General features: G+C 41.0%; 1 protein-coding gene across 2 annotated transcripts in view; it reads right to left on the reverse strand.

The window, feature by feature from the left end:
* The window catches only part of nrp2b (neuropilin 2b), a 68,470-nt gene that overhangs the window by 23,517 nt on the left and 20,957 nt on the right, over nt 1–23,996 (reverse strand). For both annotated transcript variants that reach the window (XM_083538000.1, XM_083538001.1), the window contains exons 4-10: nt 19,437–19,664; nt 17,389–17,544; nt 16,329–16,498; nt 13,315–13,470; nt 2,753–2,897; nt 1,256–1,605; nt 646–790 (exon numbers count right to left, since the gene is read on the reverse strand). In XM_083538000.1, coding sequence (XP_083394126.1) covers nt 646–790; nt 1,256–1,605; nt 2,753–2,897; nt 13,315–13,470; nt 16,329–16,498; nt 17,389–17,544; nt 19,437–19,664 — 1,350 coding nt within the window. The remainder of the gene's footprint in view (nt 1–645; nt 791–1,255; nt 1,606–2,752; nt 2,898–13,314; nt 13,471–16,328; nt 16,499–17,388; nt 17,545–19,436; nt 19,665–23,996) is intronic.

The following is a 23,996-nucleotide window of genomic DNA, read 5'->3' on the forward strand; positions in this document are numbered from 1 at the left end:
GGAAAATTGTACTTTTCTATAGGAGCTGCTTATAAATAAAATCACACCTCCTAGAAATCATCAAGCTAACCCTTGATAATAATATTTTCGAAACCCAAGTTCCATATACACCTGATAATACAGATGACATATGAAAAATACTGTTAATACAGGTAGCCTGGATAAAAATATTAAACCTTGTCCAATCTCTGCACAAAAGACCGACTTTAACCCCCGCGCTGACAGTCCTCTTTGCCCTCTAGCTTTCGCTCTCTTTTTTTTTGTCACTGTGATAAAACTTTTCTAAAGCTGGGCAATGCCCCAAGGCTCCACCTCAGGCACTCGAGCCCCTGCGCTCCTCATAGTGATGTGGACACAGAGTCAGAGCGACAGGCTGTCGGCCGCAGCCCCCGGGCTTTTCTTTATGGAGCTGCAGCAGGCCCCGAGGGGAGTGGGCACCTGTCCATGCCACTGTTCATCATATAACGACAGGTGTAGCATTCAGCATGGCAGAGGAGGAAGAGGAAAAGAGGCAAAGGACAAGTCAAGTGGCCTTTTCAGCTACATGAGCAGGGAAATGTTGCCTGCATGTTGTCTGTCTTTAAGCATTTAAAATGTGTCATCTATTTGTGATTGATAGGTCATGTGTCATGTGCATTTTCTAACCTGGCAGTTCACATCCCAGGATCTCCAGCCTCATCCCGATGCCAGGGGGTGACCATCTTTCCGGATACACCCTGATAAACTGTGTCACAATCTCATCAAATCGGCGGATCTCTGGGGTGTCGAAGTGTGTGTTTCCCTCAAAAATCTAAAAAAGCAAAAACAGCATCAGAGATTTAATGAACAGAGTAAGACAAATAGCCAGAGGGAGAGAGAAAACAGATAAACTGTTGGGGTATTTGGATTTAGGAGTCTTTTATGGCCTGAGGAGGAAGTTCAGCTAGACAAGTTTTAATTAACACAACTGTACATGATTTCGCTGGAATGTTATCAACGCTGGCAGCATAACTGAATATAATTGAATTTTGTTCTTAGAATGGATCGAGTAAAAAGGATGGCGCAAGTGTTGAGCTGCTGAGAGGAGCAAAAATGAATGAAATGGCTGTTACTTGCTATTGATTCAGAAATGGAGAATACAGCAGACTATTAGTTGAATGCTGTGGTAAATTTCACATTACATTAATAAACCAAGGCAGTGATGACTGCATTCTTAAATTAAGTCACGCTTTTTCAAGGATTAACATGAACACCGGATCAGTGATTAATCCCTTACCTTGTGGTGGCCGGTTCTAGGATCAAGGAAGTAGCTCCAGTCTTTTCCGTTCATGCTGTGCGCCAGCCGGTACTTTCTCACAAAGGCTCTGTTCTCGGCACTGGTGCTGCCGTCAACACCGCGTGCCCCCTGTGTGATGATACCCCGCACTGTTTTCGGGACTCCTAGATCCACTTGGAGCCACTCCTCCCCGGCCACAGGCTGTGTGGGGTTTGGGTACCATCCAGAACGGCTTGCCACTAACCGAGCCACACCCATGGAGCCATGGATGTCCCGCATGGAGGACGCAGAGATCTGTGAGTCCGGGAGCAGCCCTGAGAGCATTCCCTGCATCTCTGAACATGGGGCGTCTGAGCAAGAGATAAAAAAAAAAAGACAAGTAAGAAAGAGGAGGACTCACAACTTAAGGCTTGAGGAATTTAAATCTCTTGCTGTCGAAGGAAACAACATAAATAATAAATAAACAGAAGGGGGGGGGGGTTTAACCTATGACCTCAGGTGTTAGGAGGCTCTTTCCGAAGAGAGATGACTCCACTCAAGGGCAGCTAAAATGCTCAAAAATTCTTCTCACTCCTACTCTTTAGATGTTACATTCTCTAAGCACCCATTCTCTGCCATAGGGCCGGGAAAGACAGATGATTCCAGAAATAAATGATTGATTGTAGCCTGTGGCTTAAAAACAAAACTAAACTAAAATGCGAATGAGACAAACGTAGAACCCTATCCTACACTATCTCTCTTGTATTCCACCCACACTTGAAGAAGAAAAAAAAAAAACTTTGTAAATAATGCCAGATCACTGAGCTACTGTGTTCATTATTGTGTTTATGGGCTTGGCACTGTTTAGTTTCATTCAAGGTGGATACCAGTCTATATAAGTTAGGCAGTGAGGGCACTTCCTCTGCCAACTAAAAGCAAGCCATTCTCGGCTATGTGCCCGCAAGCATGGGCCCCTGCAAGACCAGAGCAGGGTCTAATATGGTAGTGAGTTCTATGTTTATGTGTCATTTGTGTCAGTGTTGAAAAAGGCCCCATCCCTAAAAGCGCATTTGTCCTGCTTACTGTCGATATAAATAGGAGCGAATCATTGCTTAACGCTATAATGATTTAGTGTGATGGAAATTTGTGATAGCATCAGCTCAAAAAAAAAAAAAAAAACACAGCCCAGCTCACGTCTGTGTCAGGGGAAACAAACAGAATTAGGGTGCTCTAATCTCCACATCTCCATAAATAGCCAAACTCAATTACACGGCCTGAATAGAGCAGATAAATACAGTGCTGAGTTCAGGTGACAGGGACAATGGTGACGTCTGGAATGATAGTCATCATCTATTGTACACCAGAAGCTGCTTGGTTTAGAGATGATGCTGAAGAGAGGAGTGAGCTGTGTGTTCATTGCTGAGAGAAATAGTTCTACAAACTGGGATATAAGTTACAGAGGATAAATCATGACAATACCAGCAGTGTTGTGCTGATGCACGGAGACTATATACACACCTGTGATTTGACAACCATAGAGCTCAAAGCGCAAAGCAATGCCGTTCTTCCAAGTCTGCGGTCTGATTCGGACGAATCGAGCCAGGACGGGCTGAGGGATCCGGTTCAGGACCACTTCAGAGGGGTCCGTGTTGGCATGGAAAATCTACATAGACAAAACAGAGAAGAGCAGATTAGCAAAGTACAAAAATATGCCCCGGTTGCAATGCAATGTCAGTAACTCAAATAAACACACACACACAATCATACACACTGTAAACAAACATGCAATCAGCAGGTCTTTACTGTGGCCAGGAAAGATCATCTTGTTAATTGCTGGACAAACAGACACCCACTTCCACACCCCTGCACATGCAGCTATGGCTTACACATAAATAAGTGTTTATTCTGTGCATATGGACGAATGAGTACATTTTGACACAGGCACCATGTTGAGCATACGATATAGTAACAAAGCCACACAGGCTCACAAAAACACAGTCTATACACACAATTTCTTTAAATGTATACTTTATTTGGTCATTCTTCCTGTTTTGCATATAACAGTTTATTATTTCTATTGTACTGTATAATTATAATTATTAAAATTACAATTCTTCTCTACAGGTTCAACTACACTTCCTAAATAAGTTGGCTCTTATTGACCAAAGTCATGTGTTTAAACCAGTAGGTCCAGGGGTGGTGAGAGGAGACAAGATGACAAGTTCAGATAGCATATCTTCCTCTCCCTCTCTCACTCCGTTGTTTCTGTGTGTATGTGCCAGTCTCTGGCTGGTCTCAGGAGAGAGGAGGGAGAAAGATGAGAAGAACCAGACCAGTGTAAGTTCTGCTTCGTTGCACACACAGAAAAGCCGGACCCTAAGGACACGACCCACCTCGGGATCCAATGACTCTGCAGCCAGATGGCCTGGGACCGGCCCGAGTCAGACCTTAGTGTGTTTGTGTAGGACGCAAAGGAAGCAGGGTGAAATGGCAAACCGACTGAAGGCGGTGGTGGAGGAAAAGCGAGATGTGAGGTGATTTTCCTAGTCAACATTTGGCACAAACTCCCAATACATCATTAAATGAAAGAGAAGGAACAGAACCAAATGCTTTTGGTCATTAATCACTGGGTAGATGGTTTGTTAAAATGCATTAAAGACAGCAAGAGTGAGGAAATGAGAGAGATGGAGAGCAAGGAAGTCAGATATGGAGATGAAAGAGTCAAAGCAAAAAAAAAGGGAAAGAGACTGTTGTGCACACACCACACATTACAGAATGATGCACAGTGGCTGCTTCAGATTTGATGTTTGTATACAGTACACTACATCATATCCTTCTTTTCCCCTGACTCTCTCACACATGCCCAAGCATGTGTGAGAGAAAAACACACACGCACACACGTGTGAGAGAGAAACACACACGCACACACACACACACACACACACACACACACACACACACACACACACACACACACACACACAATCTCAGATGCACTGTGAGAAAAACTTCTCCCAGACCGCAACAATGAGAAGCTGTCAGAAACAGGAAACCCACACAAGCACAGCAAAAATTATGCTTCTTTAATAAGTTCATTTATGTGTGACCTTTCTCCCCGACTATATGTGAAGTGCTTCATCACAGCATGGTGTGTACATGTATATGGACCAAGGGCAAATGACATGTAATAAATCACCTCAAAAGTATGAGAGAAAACTATTTCCCACATTCCAGTCACACACACCCTGCTTAGTTTAAAGAACACACAAACAAAAAAACAATACACTTATCGCACACTGTTTACTCTTGAGTTTTAGAGATATATTTTGAGAAACATAAAGTAAAGGGCACCTTCAGGCCTGAGCACAGGCAAACACAAACAGTTGTTGATAAAATATCATCCAATTTCTGCTCATACAGAACATAAACCAAGAGCTGCATACAGCTTACACAATCAGCCCTGCTATAAAATGGGATCTTTGGAATCCAAGTCCAGCTAAATGTAAGAAACTTAGTGACTTAGAAATTAACCACTGATATAGAACAAAAAAAAAAACCCAAAAAATAACTGAAAAGCAGTAAAAGTGTATAACAGGATTGGGAAGTCCAATTATTAGCAGAGCCCAAAGGGGGAAAATGGTTAAAATGAGACCAAAGAGCTATGATTTCCCTCAGGTTCTATAGATGGTAAGAATGTCAAATTTAAAAATTGCATTCGAGTTTTAATTACATTAAAGATTTAATATCGGAATGCAGTCAAATATTAATGAGACTGCAGATTTATACCAGCACAGACAGAGTGAGCAGTATCAGAACTGCTCTACTGTGTTCATATTGTATAAACCACATAATATTTGCTTTGTTTTCTATGTATTATTTATTTATTTACTGCCAATACTAGTTTTTGGTTTGCTTTATGGAACCAGGATTCAAGTATTAGTCACCATGAACTCTCAGTTGAACCAAATCTCAAAGGGCTTTATTATCACTATAGAGACTCATTACATGGGTACACTAGATTGCTTAATAGAATAGCATTTGAGGTCCATGTAACAGAAATGACTTTGATAACTGGAACAAACTGGAACAAATATTTACATTTTAATGCTTTTGGCAAAAAATAAATAAATAATAATAATAAAACACATTTCAAAAGACTTAAAAACATATAGGTGTGGCAGGTCGGGTGTGCCTTAGTGGGAGTCTAAGACAGGATTGTGTAGTTTTGGTGAAACAGCAAAAGGATGGTGGCTGATGTAATCTTCATGCCTGTGATATTTCAGTTTTTGTTCATTTTCTTTTTTCACTGAACAGGGGGTTAAGTGTATATGCAATTATGAGCTAAGCAAAGGTGTCACTAAGCAGGATTAGCACAGAGCAAACTGAAAATCTCTGCTTTTGTTTGTTTTTAGTTTAACGTCACCATCTGCTGACCTGAGTGAAGGGGATAATAAATAAAAGCTTGTGTGTGTTTGTGTGTGTTTTTTAACCTGGGTGTACTGCTAGTCAAAAAAGTAAACAACTTAAACATTACACTGTACATCATATATTATTTATAAAATTTAAATACAATTTACTCAGTGAAATTTGCTCTGATGGCCTGGAATGCATCTGTCTTCAGTTAAGCTAGTGTTCCTGATAGGCTTACACATTTTTCTGCAATTCATACACCCACACACACAAACACATATTACATGTTTGTTTGTTTTTTCTTACACACACCTGCCACTACCCCCCTTGCACTAGCTTGGCCCCTGACTGGTGCTGCATTGAAAGACACACAGGTGCCAGTAGTGACAGACTCCCACATCCTGAAACAGGAGAGTGGCTGTCAAGCCCTGCCATGAGCTGCCCGCCATCTACTGATCCAAGGCCACCATCACTCTCTCATTCTCTCTTCATCTATTACTCACTCTTCCATTCTCTCTCTTCACCCTATCAGTCTCCCTTTCTTTCTTTCTCTCCCTTTCCCACGATCTCTCTTGTTCGCTTCCTACTCAATGTGGCTCCGTTTGAGTTTGCCACATGCACCCTACCCCTTCTATCTGTCTTTATCTCTCTTTCATACAGAACAGGCTCTGCAGTAGCTGTCACTCACACACTTGCTGTGCATAAGCACCGCTGCTTTAACAAATGGCTGCAGCACATCACTGTGACATTCGAAGGCTTCAGCTAAATTGCAACAGTGCATTAACATGCACTGCACATCCGGTATTCCTACCAGTCCTGCAGAAATTATTTTATAAGATATAATAATAAGTAGTAGTAGTAACTTCAAAGAAAGTGAAAAACAGATCCTAGTGTTTTTTTTAAGTTATCATCAACATAATAATGCAGGACAGCCTACTTATTTGCATGTATCTTAGAGCATATATAGATGGTATATACATGATATATTAGGGTTTAGTGTAGTGTTATATCATTTAGCCAGCATGTTTTTTGTTTTGTTCAGACTGTGGTCACATTCACCCGCAGAGTTAATAACCAGTTAGCTTGATACCAGAATCAAAGTTTTGCCATGGATTATAATTTGAGAGAGTTTTCTAGTCGTGTCTCTGAACACATTTAGTGCAACAGTGAAAACCAGTGAATGGGTTTAAAACAAAAGGAAGGAATATGTATTTGTTGCCACCTGTTGTTTTTTTTCCTCAATGATTCTTAGTTTGCTCCTAGCACCATGCAATTAATGCTAAAAACTTATTGTGGAAATTCAGACACACTATGTATCAATATGAGTTGCATCTCTGAATATAGCCATGAGTATATATGTAAGCAGATTTTTTTCAGGACTATACCATAATTTAAGATATTTCAAATATTACTTTTATATTTGTCTCTTTAAGACAAAGAGAACCTTACTGTATGATTCATTCCTTAAGTGGAATTTTAGGAGACTAAAGGGACTGTGCTGTAGATGTGTAGGCCTACAGGTCTAAGTATAATCCACAGCAGAGAGGGGAACAGAAGTGGTGTTGAGAGCTAAGCCACAAGCACTACTGCTAATGCTGCTGCTAGTATATGCACAGAACTCACTGAGTACACACACACACACACACACACACACACACACACACACACACACACACACACACACACTACAATTACATATTAGAGCTGAAATGTGGTACTGGCTGAGGGGCATTTTCCATTTTCTTTTTTTAATGAAAGGCAGACATTCATCGTTTCCCCTCCTCCATCTCTTTGTGTTTTCCTCTCTTCCACTTGCACTGCCTCTGTGCAGTGCAGGTTTTACAGCTGTGTAGGATTGTGCTGAGCCGATCTCATTAAAGACGACTGACTGCAGTGCCACCTTTACGCTGATTTACAGTACATGACTCTGCAGAGCCGGCAGGAGATTTACAGAGACAAGAAAAATAACTCACAGGATTCTAAAGCCACAAAAAAAAAAAAAAAAAAACATTTGTGTGAGCAGCATTTTGAATCCACCACATAAGATACTCTAATTTCCCTAAAAATAGTTGCAAAAAAATGAACCAGAACAGTTAAAAGAACTGAAGAGATTAGGATGCGTGTAGACAACGTTCGAGACGCATCTTTCTTTTTTTTTTTTACTAAAGCAGTCATCAAAAATGTAGATAATTATGTGTGTAGATATAAAGGGCCTAACTCTACTCAGACAGATGGACATGCCAGCAAGTGTGGGTGGAGGTAAACAGCTGTGTGAATAATTGAAAACGGAAGTCTGCCAGGTTTTTCCCCTGAATCCTCAGATAGCTCCTCAGAGAACAGTGAAGGGCTGATAGTTCACTAGTTCACCTTCTTTGGGGAATCGGTGGCTGACAGTGACTAAACACATATACCAGGGCATGAGCAGGACTGTGTGTTTGAGTGTGTGTGGTCTCTAGTGCTCAGATTATAGGATCTATTGAAGAATATTTGAGGTGAGATGCAAAAATTCCAGCCTGAATTATTTAGACTGTGTCTGGTGGCACTGTGGAATGGTTGAAATAGTAAAGACCCCCTGCCTAGAGATGAAGAGGGTGTGTGTGTGTGGGAGAGAGCAAAAGAGAAAGAGAGAGAGAGAGAGAGAAAGAGAGAGAGAGAGAGAGAGAGAGAGAGAGAGAGAGAGAATGAGAGAGAGCTGTCTGTCATCATTTCATAACTGTAAATGGTCTAGTGAATAGAGAAACGCTCAATTTTAAGCATCCCTCCCCATCAAAGCAAACAACAACTGAGAGAAAAATATGAAGGAAAAATAAAGCCTAGTGAAGAGAAGTGAAATGGGGAAAAAAAACAAAAAACAGAAAGCGTAGGACGACAAAAGGACTGTGTATGCTATTGAGGGATTAATTTTGAAATTGAATAAAGGCAAAAAGAAGGACTTATAGTGAAAGCCACTTGAGGTATGTGAAGGACGGGACAAGCAAAGACACACTAAGTATCTAAACTCATCATATGAAACAGCGGGGATGGCAGTTACCCAGAGGAAGACTCCATTTTAACCTTTACATTCATGTCTAATGCAGTCAGCACCTGAGTGCCCTCATCAAATGTCTTATTCACCCCCTTTTTCTTATTCAGCTATAGAAGAGGAGACATATAGAGTCCAGAAGGGGAATTACAACACCAGTAAGAAGAAGAATGCTACCTTCTTTACTGCCTGCCTCCTTTGCTGCCTTTGCATTGGCATGCAGCCGCACTGTTTCCCTTTTAAATGATAGCACCATTGGGAAATGCAGTCAGCCCTCATTTCTCTGCTCCAGCAATTACTCTATATTACTCTATCTCACGTCTCTCTTACTCTCTCCTTCCCGCTCTGTCATCATGGCCTTCTCTCGTCGACTCTCTCCCACACCTCTGCATTTCAGATGAAGACATTGACAGAAAGGACTGGTTCCAGCTGGCTTAAAGCCAGCAATGACTCAGTAAGAGAGAAGGAAAGATGGCGAGAAATGAGAAGCAAACACTGAAAGTGATTTGATGTTGTTTGTATACAGAAGACTTTATCAGTGCCTGCTTCTTCCCAGGTTGTCTCTCTTGTCTTTCCTCTCACATGCACACAATCCCTCTTCTCTTACTCTCTGTCTTACTCTTCTGTTTTGTCTCTATCCCCATCCATCTGTTGTCTCCTGTCTCTCTTTATGGCTTTCACAAAAACTCATCCCATTCCAGCTCCACATTGGCCCTGGATCACTGGCCTTGGCTTCTCTCCACTGCCAACGTGCGTCTCTGTGGCCCTGCTGAATGTTGTCAGTGTGCTTGCTGACTGATGGCCCATGTGACTTTTCAGAGAGAGGGGTGAGATGTTCCATCATTGCCTGTCTCAGTGTGGCTCGGAGCCAGGAGTCTAGACTAAGGCAACACAATAGCGTAGGTATACACAATTTTTTATTAATAGATTCTGTTCATCTGTGTGATACAATCTTTACTTACACAACTTTTCTCAATCATTATCTCAAAATTAAATCATTTGACAATACAAAATCACAGTTTTACGCAATGGATTTTAAAAACCTAGTCTCCTCAAAACCATAAACACAGATGCGTTTATCAATATATTGCTAGATCCATCTCTCATCCATCCAGTGCTTGCTGTTCTCCAAACCAATATAAATATAGGGTAAAATCCATAACATTTACTAATTCTTGTCTTTTTGTTGAATACTTATGGGGTATAAAAAACATTTAAGACATTATACATGTTTGCTAAGCCACTATTACTTGTTTATTGGATTTTTTGAGGCAGAATTCTTTGGGCTACTTAAAAGCACAGATATGATTGCTTGTTAGATAGCTAAGTGACACACCGTTTACTTTTGTAAATAAATCCAATAAAAAATGAGTCCACAAAGAGAGGAATACATGTGCTACTGCCTTCAAATATGGCAACAAACAAGGGACCTCAGTGGGCATGTGTTCAAAGGACAGGCATAGTCATTATCTTGGAAACACATAACTTACCTCCCTGAAAATGCAGCCTACATATTTAGCTCCCTTTAGATTGGAAAGTAATGAAAGAAAACTGCTTTGTGTTCCCAAACCCATTGTCTTGCAGAAGCAACTAATGAACTGGAATGGTGTCTATACTGCAAGAGCCTCTCCAACATCTGACTTGACAGTAAAGGAACTGTTGAGGCACCTTCTGTAAATATTCTTTGCTATAAAACCTGTATTTTACAATAAACATAAACTATAGATACAACAAAAGCTGCTGACAGTGGAAATGATACCTATACTCAGGAAGTTCATTTTCTGCTTGCAGAACTGATCCTTCCTCATCACTTCCAGTTGTCATGTCTGCTGAATAGCACTCTGTTCTCTGTGTGCCAAACACTAAAGTCACAAAAAGCAGAAAACCAGGCAAGAGGGATGTCTTGGGGAAGGGCTGTAGCCTTGCATAATCGATGCACTCTGTCCGAATGTAAAACACGTTAAGAGACAGACTGAGCTGCACGACTACTGTCTTCATCACAGCCATGAACTGTCGTTGGTGTCCCGCCTCTGTGTGCTGCGCCGCCTCAGGAGCGCTCAGTATTAACACACATAGCATATGCTTTGTACATCTTGTCCTAAAAGCAGTAATAAGCCCCAAAACGCATCCACCAGACCCACATAATGATCCAGAACAAGCGTGGAATTTGAAAAGGATGTCACACGGGGTGTTGAGGGGCTGTGAGGAGGAAGCAAGGCTCAACTGTAAATCAAATATGGATGAAAAAACACAAATGTTTGGCTTAGGTACTGTTTTCTTTTTTTTCCTGTTGAGTGGATGGAGATTAAAACCCCTCGAGAGTACATGTTTCCCGCTGATCTGAAACTAAGTAACACTTGTGGAAACAACATAAATTGTCCTGTCACTTCAGTGATGGGTTTATCAGATGCACTCGCTCTTTTGCAGAAGCAAGGGAGTGATTGGTCACCACCGTGTGTGAGAAAGGCAAGCGAGATTGACTTGTGAGTGTGTGTGTGTGTGTATGTGTGTCCATGTGTGTGCTTGTGTCAAGGAAAGACTTCTGCCCAGGCCTGAGTGTACACATCCCTTCAGCATGTTAAACTGTCGATCCTACTTGCAGAAAGACCAGCGTGCACGTAGGTATGTGCGTGTGTGCGTGTGCGTGCGTGCGTGCATGCGTGCGTGTGTGTGTGTGTGTGTGTGTGTGTGAGAGAGAGAGAGCTCTTATCAGAGCTGATTTAGCTTGCGCTGAATGAGGCTGGTGCAGGTAATTTGGTTCGAGGACAGAGAGGGAGAAGGAAAGGTCATCTCTGTTGAACTGCCACAGAGATGGTGGCAACCAGAGGGGCCATTAAGCATGGCAATGCTGATACCACACTTTCAATATGACACACAAACACACACACACACACACACACACACACACACACACACACACACATACACGCACACAAAACAGATGGTATGATAACAGTAGAACACTGCTATAGTTGTCAGAGTCATTTCATAGTTTATCCTTAGAATTTCAATTTTAGTCAGAATATGCACTAAGATACATAGCTGTGTTAAGCTCGATACTTACCACAAATGTTGAAATTCAGTTTAATTTCGTGTCATTAAAATATTAAATGTAAATTTATACATTACTGAAACCTGATCCAAATAATTTCTACACCAAGAGGAAATCACAAAAAAAAACACTAAACATAGCAAAAAACCTTTAAAAGGAATAAAATAAATTTTTAAATCACATTTTTAATAGAGAGATATTAAATACACCAAACTCACAACAATCAAGTCTAAAAACAATGATATACCGTTTTGTTATTTTCTTTTGTTCTATAATCTATACTTGCATTTTTTTTTATGGAATGCATAAACAAAAATCACAAAGACAGTTTCCCAATCCATTTAAGTCTAAAGGACCTGTCATTCCACTTATATACTCCCATCCTGTGCGGTCATCTGCTCTCCTGCTGAGGTTATGATGTTTGTCTAACACCGGTTCCTCCTCATAGAGTTCCGTTTTCTCCAGCAAAAGGTTAACAAATCAAAATGCACCTCTGAGTGCAATCCATAACAACACACATCACATTAACGACTACAGAACTGGTGCTAGCGTGGGAGGATGTGCCTATCACTGAGTATAAGTCTGAATTATATTCATTGTTGGCACATTTTTCTATGTCAATCCAAATTGTAGCATTTGGGATAAAAAAAAAAAAAAAAACCAAACAAACCCAAAAGCACTCAGAGACGCAATCTGTCCATAGATTGATACCATTTGTGCCTTCCAAAAGAATGCCAACATAAATATACTTTATACAACTTCAGGTTTTTGAATAAATTGCCCATACATAAAAATAGGTTAATTGTTGCAGAAATGGACACAATGTGTGTGTCTGAATGCCACATTTAAATAAAGTTTTGCACATAAAGAAAGTGGATCAGCAAAACACATTGTGATGCACTGTGTCCAGGGATTTACTGGAGGGATTAAAGCTGCAGGGAGTCCACAGCTAAGACTCCAACACCAGTTCCCAGCTGTTGCTAATGTTTTTTCTTCACTCACTTCCCCTTGAAACCATCAACCCAAAAGAAATCTTTTTACACATTCTTCAGTAAGTTAGAGATCCAACCAGATTTGTTCTCGGGTAATAAAACAAGAGTATATTGCTGTCCACTCTTCCTTAAACATCCATTCGGTACATTTACTACCTTCTGCCTAATCACTGTATCTTTAGTTTAAAATTTTTCCTGTCCTTCCATTGATTCCCTGACCGACCCCCCCCCCCCGATATCTCATGTGCTGTCCCCTGCCCCCTCCCTGATCCCTTCACATCTGCCTGTCTCTTCACTCCATCATTTAAAGCTGAGTGCAGGAGACTTGTGGGAAACCGAGTCCTTTGGGAATGTTTGCTAGTTACTTACCCTCTCCAGTTTCTCCACTCTGCCTCAGAATAGGGTACCATCAGGCCAAGGAATGAACTCTATCACCTAACTAACCTGTAGCGACTTTTTCCCTTTCCTGGATTTCTTGGGCAGGTTTTTTTCCGACCAGCACTTCAAATACAATGATAACCAATGCACCAACAAGATAACAACAAATATCCTCACATTCTCACATTACTTTCTAGTTTATTTTATGTAACTTGTGGGCTCCTACCTTGGGGTTCTTGCCGTGGCGGTAAACCATCCAGTCCTCACCATTGGTACTGACTTCCAGTTTAAAGCTGGTGACATAATAAGACTTGTGCGTCTCTTTAGAGATGGCTCCCTGGGTGGCAATGCCAGCCAGAACCTTTAAAAAGTGCAGGTCCACCTGAACAAAGAGAAAAATAAGAAATAAGCTGGGAATGTGACAGGGGGAGAAAAAGAAATCATGATAGAATGATAGAAGGAATGTGAGAGAAAGGACTGGTTAAGGTAACAATACAATATTGATTTATTGATATTGAATAAAATATGTCACAATACATTTCAGAGATTATTCTAGAATATTTTGTCACTAATAATACCAGATTATTGGATTGCATGATGTTTACACGTAGCTCTTTGTATGTAAAACTTGTTTAGGCACCAATTTAGCAAACATAAATAGCATTTTTGTATGTTTTACAACAGTATGCATCATGATATGGTTTTCCTGTTCTGTGAGGAATGATGAAAAATGAAGAAGTGGAATTAAGAGAGAATGAGAACAAGAAATGAGAGAAGGAAATATATTAAGAGAGAGGAAGTCATGATGTGAGAAAAATATGTAAGTTGTGGAAATATGAGGGTTCTGTTTCTTACTGCAGATGCAGTGCTATCAGTCTTCACCCTGACATTAGTCACATTAATCACTTCTCTCAGATCAATACGGAACAGGGCGAAGCTCTTCTTTCCCTTCCACACCCAACTGCATCAGAGCATCGGGGATGAGAACAAGCATGAGGATGTACACCTTTTCTTCCTGCCTTCGTTTGGGCATCTCATCATACACACTGGCAAGAGTATTCAGGAGTGGCTACCCATAATACTCTATCGTCCTAGCTAGGTGTCATGTGAATGCAAGGAGGGTAACTGTAACATTTGTTATCTGTCAAGACGTCTGGCATAATTTTTACTCACACACATTCATACACACACACACACGCACACAAACACACACGCACACACACACGCACACACACACACACACACACACACACACACACACACACACACACACACACACACACACACACACACACACACACACATACACACACACACACAGAGCTCCCTGTGTGTTGCTGCTTAGGGCCACAAAGAAACACACCTACACAAAAAAATCAATAGCACAGAGGACTGCTGCTAACTATTTATTCCTGGGAAAGGACCATCATCAATCAAGTGGCTGTTACCATCAGAGCCGGGTGCGCATCATCAACCCAAGAGAGAGTGAGTGAGTGAATGTGTTTGCTTGTGTGAGAGAGAGAGGGAAAGGGAGAGGGAAAGGCGGAGAAAGAGGGAGAGAGAGAGAGAGAGAGAGAGAGAGAGAGAGGGGGAGAGAGAGAGAGAGAGAGAGAGAGAGAGAGAGAGAGAGAGAGAGAGAGAGAGAGAGAGAGAGAGAGAGAGAGAGATAGGGGGGAATGCAGCTGCTTCTTAATCTTAAGAGAAAGCAAGAGTGAGCTTGTTGCAAACATTGCATTGTAGAACACATCAGTTGTTGAAGAGAAGTGATGAAAAATAGAGAGTGAGCATGCAAAGAAAAAAAAGAAAGAGGCAGGGGGATGAAGATAGGGCCAGATTGTTTCTGTCTCAGTGACACCTGAAAAACAGCCAGGAGGGGAGGAAAGTGATGAGATCTTAATGTCTACCGCAGGCACTTCAGATAGAAGGCTTCCTCTGAGACAAACCCACACATAAATAGACACACACACACACACACACACACACACACACACACACACACACACACAGCTTACCTATTTTACACAGTGACCCACCACTGTGGAAAACAGTGTGAATGCAACTGCTGTGTGTGCACACCTCCAAAGCCCATATGTGCATGGACTCACATACATGCACCATCTCTTTCGCAACACACAAATACCCACCTCCTCTGTAATGCAGTGTAATTTAAATCAAGTTTCGACTGTAGTGAGATGTGGTGTGGCTAGGAGGGTCCAAGGTCACAAGGGAAAGGGATGTGAGGTGTGAATGCACAACAGCCGGTAGCTGAATACAAATGACAAGACAGAGCCTTTTCCACATACAAGCCTGAACAGCACATAGGTGCAGACAAATCTGTCAGATGGAAACTTCTCTGCTTCCACAGCACTGGTGTGAAATCGAATAATAAGCATTTTAGCAGCCAGAACTGAAAGAATACTGTAGCTGAGTGTTCAGTATGTGAACTAGCGATACTTCTGTGACTCCAGATTTCTAAACATGATCCACTATGGTTCCTGTAGCAGATCCTCTTTTGCACCTTTTCCAAGTATATGCATTAATGTAAATTAATTAACTAAAGGAGGCATATTGAACTAGAATCGAGCTACAGGGACACAGATATTAAGTCAGTAAATTGTGTTTGAAGTGTTTCATTTGTTAAGTCTAAAAGGCTATCCAAAAGAGGAAACATAAAACTACTAAGAAATAAAGCAGTAAGAAATATAACACATGAAGAATCAATAATTTTTAAGTATTAAAAGGAAAGTGCAATGTAGTCATGTTAGTTGCTCATCCAAAATGTTCAAAGCAAGGAATTTCATGAAATTAAAATTTATATATATATATATATATATATATATATATATATATATATATATATATATATATATATATATATATATATATATATATATATATATATAAAAATATAACCCTGCTGTTATATCTCTGAAAAATAATTTATTTCACAAATCCCTTTTGGGACTCTACAACATGGTGTAAAATGAGAAAGGACAGATTGATGTGTGAGAGAGAATATAGCTCTCATTACTCTCCACACTAACAATAGCCCCACATCTCCCAAGCTTCAGCCTTTACCCTTGTAAGCACACTGCCTGTGTGCCCTGTTAATAAAATGAGGAGGAACCTAGAAAAGGTTATGGCATTTTCCTCCTGTGTATGAGAAAGAGAAGATGATAGAAATAGAGAATGAATGTGTGTAAAAGACAGCAAAAATGAACCAGGCTTGCGTAAGCTCACCTGGATGTACTCTTTGTTGCTGTCCTCGCCGGGTGTCCAGGCGTTGTTGTCGTAGTTAAGACGAGCCTGTCGAGGAGACCACAGCCCATCGCTGAATGATGAAGATGCTGTGATCTGGTCATCTGTAATCCGGTTTGACTCCATCCCGAACGGATTGCTACAGTGAAAATCTAAAATAGGACAAGCAGCATATCAGCTATTAGACACAAAGAGTATATCCTTCCTGCTTTATTTCTGCTGCAGGTTTATTTGTTCATGCTGTGTATGCAATTTCTAAGCAAAATGCTCCCTGTGCACAAGATTGCTACGAAAGACACAAATTGATGATTTAAAGCATATTTTAACCGCTGTGAAAGTTCCAGGTTTTCTGCATCTGGACCAAAACGGGGGCAACTGTTCCATACTTTTAGCTATAGTGCTGAGTGAATGATAAATGATGTGCGGTCCCTGTTATTAAAAAGTAGTTCAAATATTTTACTGCTCACAGTATGGTGACCGACAGTAAAACAAATTATGGCTCTTTTACTAGCATTTTATAAACATTAGTCATTTTTGCAATGCTGATGGACAGGTTTGTGGAACACAGTACTTCTTTGTTGTTCACTATGAAATATTTATGTGTGTTCTCTGGTGTGCTCTAGTGACGTTTACTTGAAAATTCTGAAATGTAAAATGTAAATCTGCAAGAGACCCCAGCAAATGAACAGCTTTTCTTTTTAGAAAAGTTAACCAAAAAAAATATATTGGTTTTTGTCATATTCACCCACCGCTTAAAACATTGCCCCAAATATCGCCCCAAAAGTTGCTTAAGGAACATACAATCCAGTCATAGATATACAAAATACTTTATAATGCTTCTGCTGCTGATGATGACGATGATGAGTATTATTCATGGGAGAAGTAATTATTCATATTTTTGTATTTACTAATATTGACTTCCACCTCTGCAGAACAAAGGGACAAACAAGGCTATGTCCTGTACTTGCTCTTTAAATGCTTTGTAAATGTAGGCAGAGATACCCTGTATCTCAAAAACCTCCTTAGAACAAACAATACTTACTGTCATTAACCTCCTTTAATGTCATGTTATAGCTAGCAGAGAAGCCGTCTTTTGCCACGGCCATGTCAGTGTGGAAGGTGAGCGAAATAATCCCGGTAGATGACTGGATTTCTGGGGGAATTTTATTCCCACAGTGGCGTCCGATGAGAGGTCCAACTAGAAAACACACAAATGAAAGAAATTTGACCATCCCACTCAGCAATTATACCAATATCCTGCATCCTGAGCTGTTCCCACAGTTGTTTAATGAACAACAGATTTTTTTTACTGATATTTTACAGACAGACTCACTCAAGGCTGGACTTTAAAGCATTAAATCCAGCAAGGCAGATGATGGAGAGGCCCAAGAGGAAAAACAGACCAGTGTAAAGACCAGTGTGTGTCAGGTGTGATGGTTCTGTAGTCACAGTTTGATGTTTCACTATCTGGCTGTTTAGTTATGTGACAAAGAATTACTCATTTCACAGAGTTGTCCTTATCATAGGTGTTTCTTACCTATAACTAACCTATGCTTCACTTTTAGCTTTTTACAAAACAATGGGACGTGACCACCCCACTTCCCAATAAGGATGATTTTGTCCTTCACACTTGAACTTGCTTTTATACTTGAAGTTGTAAATAGTTTATTTATTTACTTTTAATCACAATACATGGTGTATTGTGATGAAAATTTCAGTAAAAGAATGAAAGAAACTTTAAATGTCAGCACCTTTAAACTACACCCTTCAGTATTACCAGTGCTATGGTTTTACAGATGTGCCCACACTTTTAAAAGGGCTCCTATGCCTCTGCTAGTGACCTAGTATCCTAAAATTTATAATATAACAGCCAAAAACACACATACACAAATGCTAGAGAAATAGCCCTTTATTGATTACACACATTGATTTTCCTCCCTTCTATGAGACAGAGGAGATCTGAAGTAGAAATGTCTGTTAAACAAACGCACCGGATAACTCATTCTCTCTGCTGACAGCTAGGACAGTCGGCGAAACAAGATGTAGTGTGAAATAAATGTGAGGCAGCCAGTTTAGATCCAAGAGCTAAGCTCTATCCTCAGAGGACTCACAGCTTTCAGATCTCTGGATGTATCCACTCGTATATGAGTGGACGGCCCATTGATCGATTGCAGAATGTTACGGAGGAGGCGCGCTTCAGCTCTTGAGTGGTGAAGGATAAACGTTTGTAATGAAGTTGATGGTGAAAGTCATTTTAGACTTCAATGATTTGCAGTACTCAGTAGTCATCTTCAAGTCCTGTTGTAGTGGCTTATCTAGAGAGTAGCACTCATCTGTATGAGGTGTGAGAGAGAAATCTGGCTCCAGTATACAACTGGGTCTCCATATTGGCTGAAGTGGGCTAAGGATCAGCAAATGACTCAGGAATGTGACACTATTACACCAGATTGAGAAAAAAAAAAGAGTAAAAGACAATAATTAAATCCTATTGTAGTATTATTCATGCCCTGTTTTTTCTCTACTGATAAGGGTTAACACCACCACTCTTCCTCTCTTTTTCAGTGTCTTTTGTCTTGCCTATCCTCTCAGTCCCTCTCCTTATAGAATAACATGGGTGCTGTGGCTTTGTGGCCCGACTGGTAGAGATAAGGCAGCAGTGCCTGAGGCTGTGCTTTCATCTTCCAACGCACTGTGCTAAAATAACAATTAGACGTGCAGGCTGAGCATCATGGCAGCGTCATGGTTCAGTTCTACACTGGCACGGCTGTTGTCAGTCTGGGCACAAGGCGTTTGGCTTTGAGATGGGCATACCGCCTAGCCAGATGGTTAGCAAGCGCAGCACACTATGTTGCTATGCAGCCGCAATATCGGCATGATGACTGAATTATGGTTTTATGTGGAGCTGAGGCTCCAGATTTGCATGGAGCCATATAATGAGGTCAAAAGGATGGTGGATTAAAATCTTTTTAAATACACTCTGCTGTGTGCCGCTGGCGGCCCCAGACTCAACAACACCAGGGTGCTAATCCCAATTGGCAGAAAAAAACACGGCACTCTGCATACTGTAGGATTACAAGCGTCTAGACTTACCCTGCGGCAGGCCGTCCCACACTTCCAGCCAGTCATACTTGCACTCGCCCTCTGAGCCTTGCAGCGGATCATTTTCCAGGTCGAAGGTGAGGAAGGTGAGTGTTACCTCCATGTGGGGAGGGACAATGATGATGAAGGTGCACTCCAAGTTGTGAGGGTACTTGTCAGGGAAACCAGGTGACTCGATCATGCCTGATGGACTGGTGAAGTTCCTGGAGCAGTCAGAACCTAAAAACACAGGAGATAACTGGGGTTAAAGAACAACAGAACACACAGTGGAGATTATACACACTCACTGCTGCAATAATCTAAGTGCCGACTGCTAAGTGTATCCATTACATGCACATACAGTCACACAAAAGCATAGGTCGACAGTAAGGGAGTGATCTGCCTGATGGAACACATTGAAGCCTGTGAATATTAGATCATTCATCACAGCCTAGCATTCAATAAACGCTGAAAAATGCTCCATCTGCAAAAGAGCTAAACGACAGTGATATCCTGACCTTGGAGCTGTTGTCAATACTCACTCGCTGCCTGCATAGAGAGCCTGCTGCAGCGCAGACTCTTAGTCACTGATAATACTGACACTTTTACAGAAATGGAAAAAATATACTTTTGCTCCCCATTGCTTTTTGTGTTTTTTATTTTCACAGTTTGGGCTTATTAGCTTGTTGATGATAAAATCTTCTTGTCTTATTCAGCTACAATATTATAGCCTCGTCGTTGAATCTAATATTTATTTATAAGTGGCTAAATTTTCAAAGTCAAACACTTCAACAAGATCTCTGAATTCAATATGTTTCAAATTGTAATATATTAGAATAGAGAATCATATCACAACTAACAAACCATTTAAGCAATATTTACCATCTCGCTTATGATGCAACTAGTTCAAGTAGTTTATGTTTATGAATTACTTCATAGTTTAAGAACTATTTATTAAGGTTTTATATGTAGAGACACTGACTGACTGTCTTACAGTCTTATCCATATGCATACTTCAGAAGATGAGACCACCTGCCTTTTTTGTACATAAGCACTCCTCTTTGTGAAGATAAAGGCAAAAAGTACAAAATAAGTACACCTGCAGTGTTACTGTTTCCTACCCAGACAGCAGGGATTATTGGGGATCTGTTCTGAGTGCACCAGGATGCTTCAATGAAAGAGGTGTGACCGAATGCTACAGCAAAAATCTATGACTGTGTGATCAGTTCGCTTAGAGCAGGCAAGCGTGCATAGCGATTCTCTAATTCATATTTTATATCTCTGTTGTTTGTGTCTCTCGATGACCCCACCCCTGCTCTTTCCTTCCCCTTAGTATTCTTTCACTCCACTTTTCTGCCCTTTCCTCAGTGCAGAGCATGTTAAAGTAAAACTGACTTTTCATTACAAGGAGATGGAGATAGCTAAACAACCAAACAAGCTGCCATCCCAAAGGAGGCACTCAGGGTCAGGCTGCACTCCCAATGCATCCTGGGTATTCAAATGTATGCCCAGTCATGCTTCACCTTTAACAGCTCTACACGTGTTCTACATGCCAACTCTTCTCCAGCTCCCGAAACACAGTGCCAGGTGGCACACCCCTCTGCTGACACACAGTCGCCACATTAAAACTAATGTGCACAGAAGGAGAAACACTCATGCATACACACAATATGATATCTCATAGGAGGTTTTAAATCTGTTAGTCATCTAATCGGGACACTGCCAAAATAGATGGAACTGATACAGTGTTACTAAATCCGGAACTACCCATAACCTGGAAATCTGTTTCCTATGGCATATCCATTAGTGATGACAAAATTTTCTATGTGATGCTGCTGTTAACAGTAAACAGTAAAAAATTAAAACATTAGACAAGCCTGAGATTTGTAGGTTGTGCTCAGGTTGTGCTTAACAAGAATCGTATCAGGCACTTCTGAAAAGTGCCTTGCCATATGGTCAATGTGAATACTGCACATCATTCTAACTAACTTCAGCTTTTTCAAAATAGCAGTTATCCGATTGACTGATAACTTGTGACAATTCTGTAACAACTGTGTTTGAACAACCAATGCTCAGAATTATTTCCAGCTCCACCAACATGTCCTATAATATTACATTATAATCAGTTCATATTATAGGATGGAAAATTTTAATTCAAAGATTTTTATAGTCAATATTGACCAAAAATTAAAATGAGGAGCATTCATCATTTACGCAATAATCAGTTACTAGTTACTCTCTCAAATGCTTAAAAGAAACTTAATATAAGTACTGTGTATCTATATGCATGTAGGCTGTTGACAGGAGCCTGAAATAGAAGTGTGAGCTCAGGAAGGGGGTAAATATCAGGGCATCAGAGAACAAACAGTCAGTAATCTCTTGCTCTTAACTCCTAAATAACCATAATGCTTTAACTATTTATACTTTGCTGACCATCTGCAGGCCTGACAGCAACACGTGCAGCTTTACACAATACTCAGACTAAGAGGGTGCAATAACTGCGCTATAAACAGTCACACACACACACACACACACACACACACACACACACACACACACACACACACACACACACACACACACACAATGTGCAATGAACAGCCCAGTCCATACAGGGCTCCTGGCACCATGTGGAGATCAACAGAACTCTATATAAGGCTTTAGAGCAGGAGACAGTGGCCCAGAGTCTGAAGTCTTAGTGAGGGGTTACAGTCCTCCTGTGGGACAAGCCTAGACCTGTCCTAGACTCGAGTTTAACACATACACAGATGTACACGCCTCTTCACAGTGAGTTAATAGGGAGACTTGCTTATGTAAAGAACAAGACCGTCTGACCTTGATGTGGCCTACTGTGACACATTTACAGTTATAGTCACCTATTTAGCAGAATTTAGCTGGAAGCTTGTTGTTTTGATACTTGAAATCCAAACAAACCAATTATTCCCTTCCTTCAAAGCCACACCCACAAAACACTATCACAAACTGTAAAGGAGCATTTACTGCATGCCTCAACTGTTGATTTCCTCGCTGGGGTGCTGGTTTCTTCTGCTCAAGCTTTAGCCTGGAGTAAGAGATCTGTTCAGAAACCCCAGCATAGCCTCAAACATTTAGCAATTTTCTTACATGGAATCCTTGTGGGAAAATGTGTCAGTGTGTGACCCAAGATGACCTCCTTCGCCTACGTAGTCGGTGAGACAGACAGTACAGAAGACCCTCGCTGTGTCTCTGTACTGTACTGCACTGTGTACGCTTGAGTAAACCTAACGCCATCAGCCTTTTGTCTGTACTCATTAATTCATGTTTGTGAGCCTGGAAAAACTGGCAGCTCAGTGCACAGGGGGTTCCTTTCTGATCCACGGCAAAAAAGTGCCGTAACTGGGTCATGTGTTCGAACCTGGGCTGTCTGTAGCTCTAGGAGGAAAGGGAGGGATTGTTATTGTGGAGCGCTGCTGGGTAGAACTGGAAACGATTGTCATGGATGAGTGAACTCTATGTGTGTTAGACAGATTCTCCTTGCCATATAATGTGTGCGAGTGAGTGTCTGGAGGGTGCTAGAGCTGGGAGTCGGCATTCATTCACATCTAAGCATTCGTGTCATGCTGATACAGTAACGTTCCACATTTCTGAACATTGTCTGCAGCAGAAATTATTACATAGACTTGAGTTTAAAGTGAAACAATTTTTTGACTAGGCTTGGAGACACAGTTCAGAGTAAAAGAAAAATTCAAACTTAGTCATTGTTACCAATCTTGAACTATAATAAGTAGTTGTGTGATGTGATCAGTAATACGGCACAGAGAAACCACCCGAGAGCATTATCACCATCAGTCAACAAGCTTTAATTCACAAAAGCACATGACACAGCCGAGTCCGGTCTGTACAGCCCAGGGAAGTGAAGGAGAGAAGGGGCAGCTGGGTGATATAGTAATAGCTGTGGGGAAGCTGGATAGTAAGAGCTCACTGGCTTTCCTTGGCACCTTACATCTACTGTTCAAGCTCTCTTCTTCTTCTTCTTCTTCTTCTTATTATTATTATTAATATTATTTCGGCTGCTCCCATTAGGGGTCGCCACAGCGGATCATCCTTCTCCATACCCCCCTGTGCTCTACATCTGCCTCTTTCACACCAACTACCTGCATGTCTTCCCTTACCACATCCATAAACCTCTTCCTTGGCCTTCCTCTTTTCCTCCTTCCTGGTGTCTCCATCCTCAGCATTCTCCTACAGATATACCCCATGTTCCTCCTCTGCACATGTCCAAACCATCTCAATCTCACCTCAATCTCACCTCGTCACCAAAACGTCCTACATGCGCTGTCCCTCTAATAAATAAATCAATTTCTAAACTGCTCTCTAATAGTGAAAAATCTAATTGGTTAAGTTTCCCCAACAGTAGAACATGATTATATTTACAGTTGAGTAAACTATAGTGTGGTTTGTGAGGGAGTTTTAAAGGAACTCCACAGGGTCAAAGATTTAGGGCTGGTTTACATGTTGCAACTGCAAATCTGCAAACATGTACATGCAGGAATTCATATAGGTGTCTTTCAACATAGCAAGAATAAGCTGAAT

The sequence above is a fragment of the Silurus aristotelis genome (assembly GCF_946808225.1).
Source record: "Silurus aristotelis genome assembly, chromosome: 3".
Lineage (NCBI taxonomy): Eukaryota > Metazoa > Chordata > Actinopteri > Siluriformes > Siluridae > Silurus > Silurus aristotelis.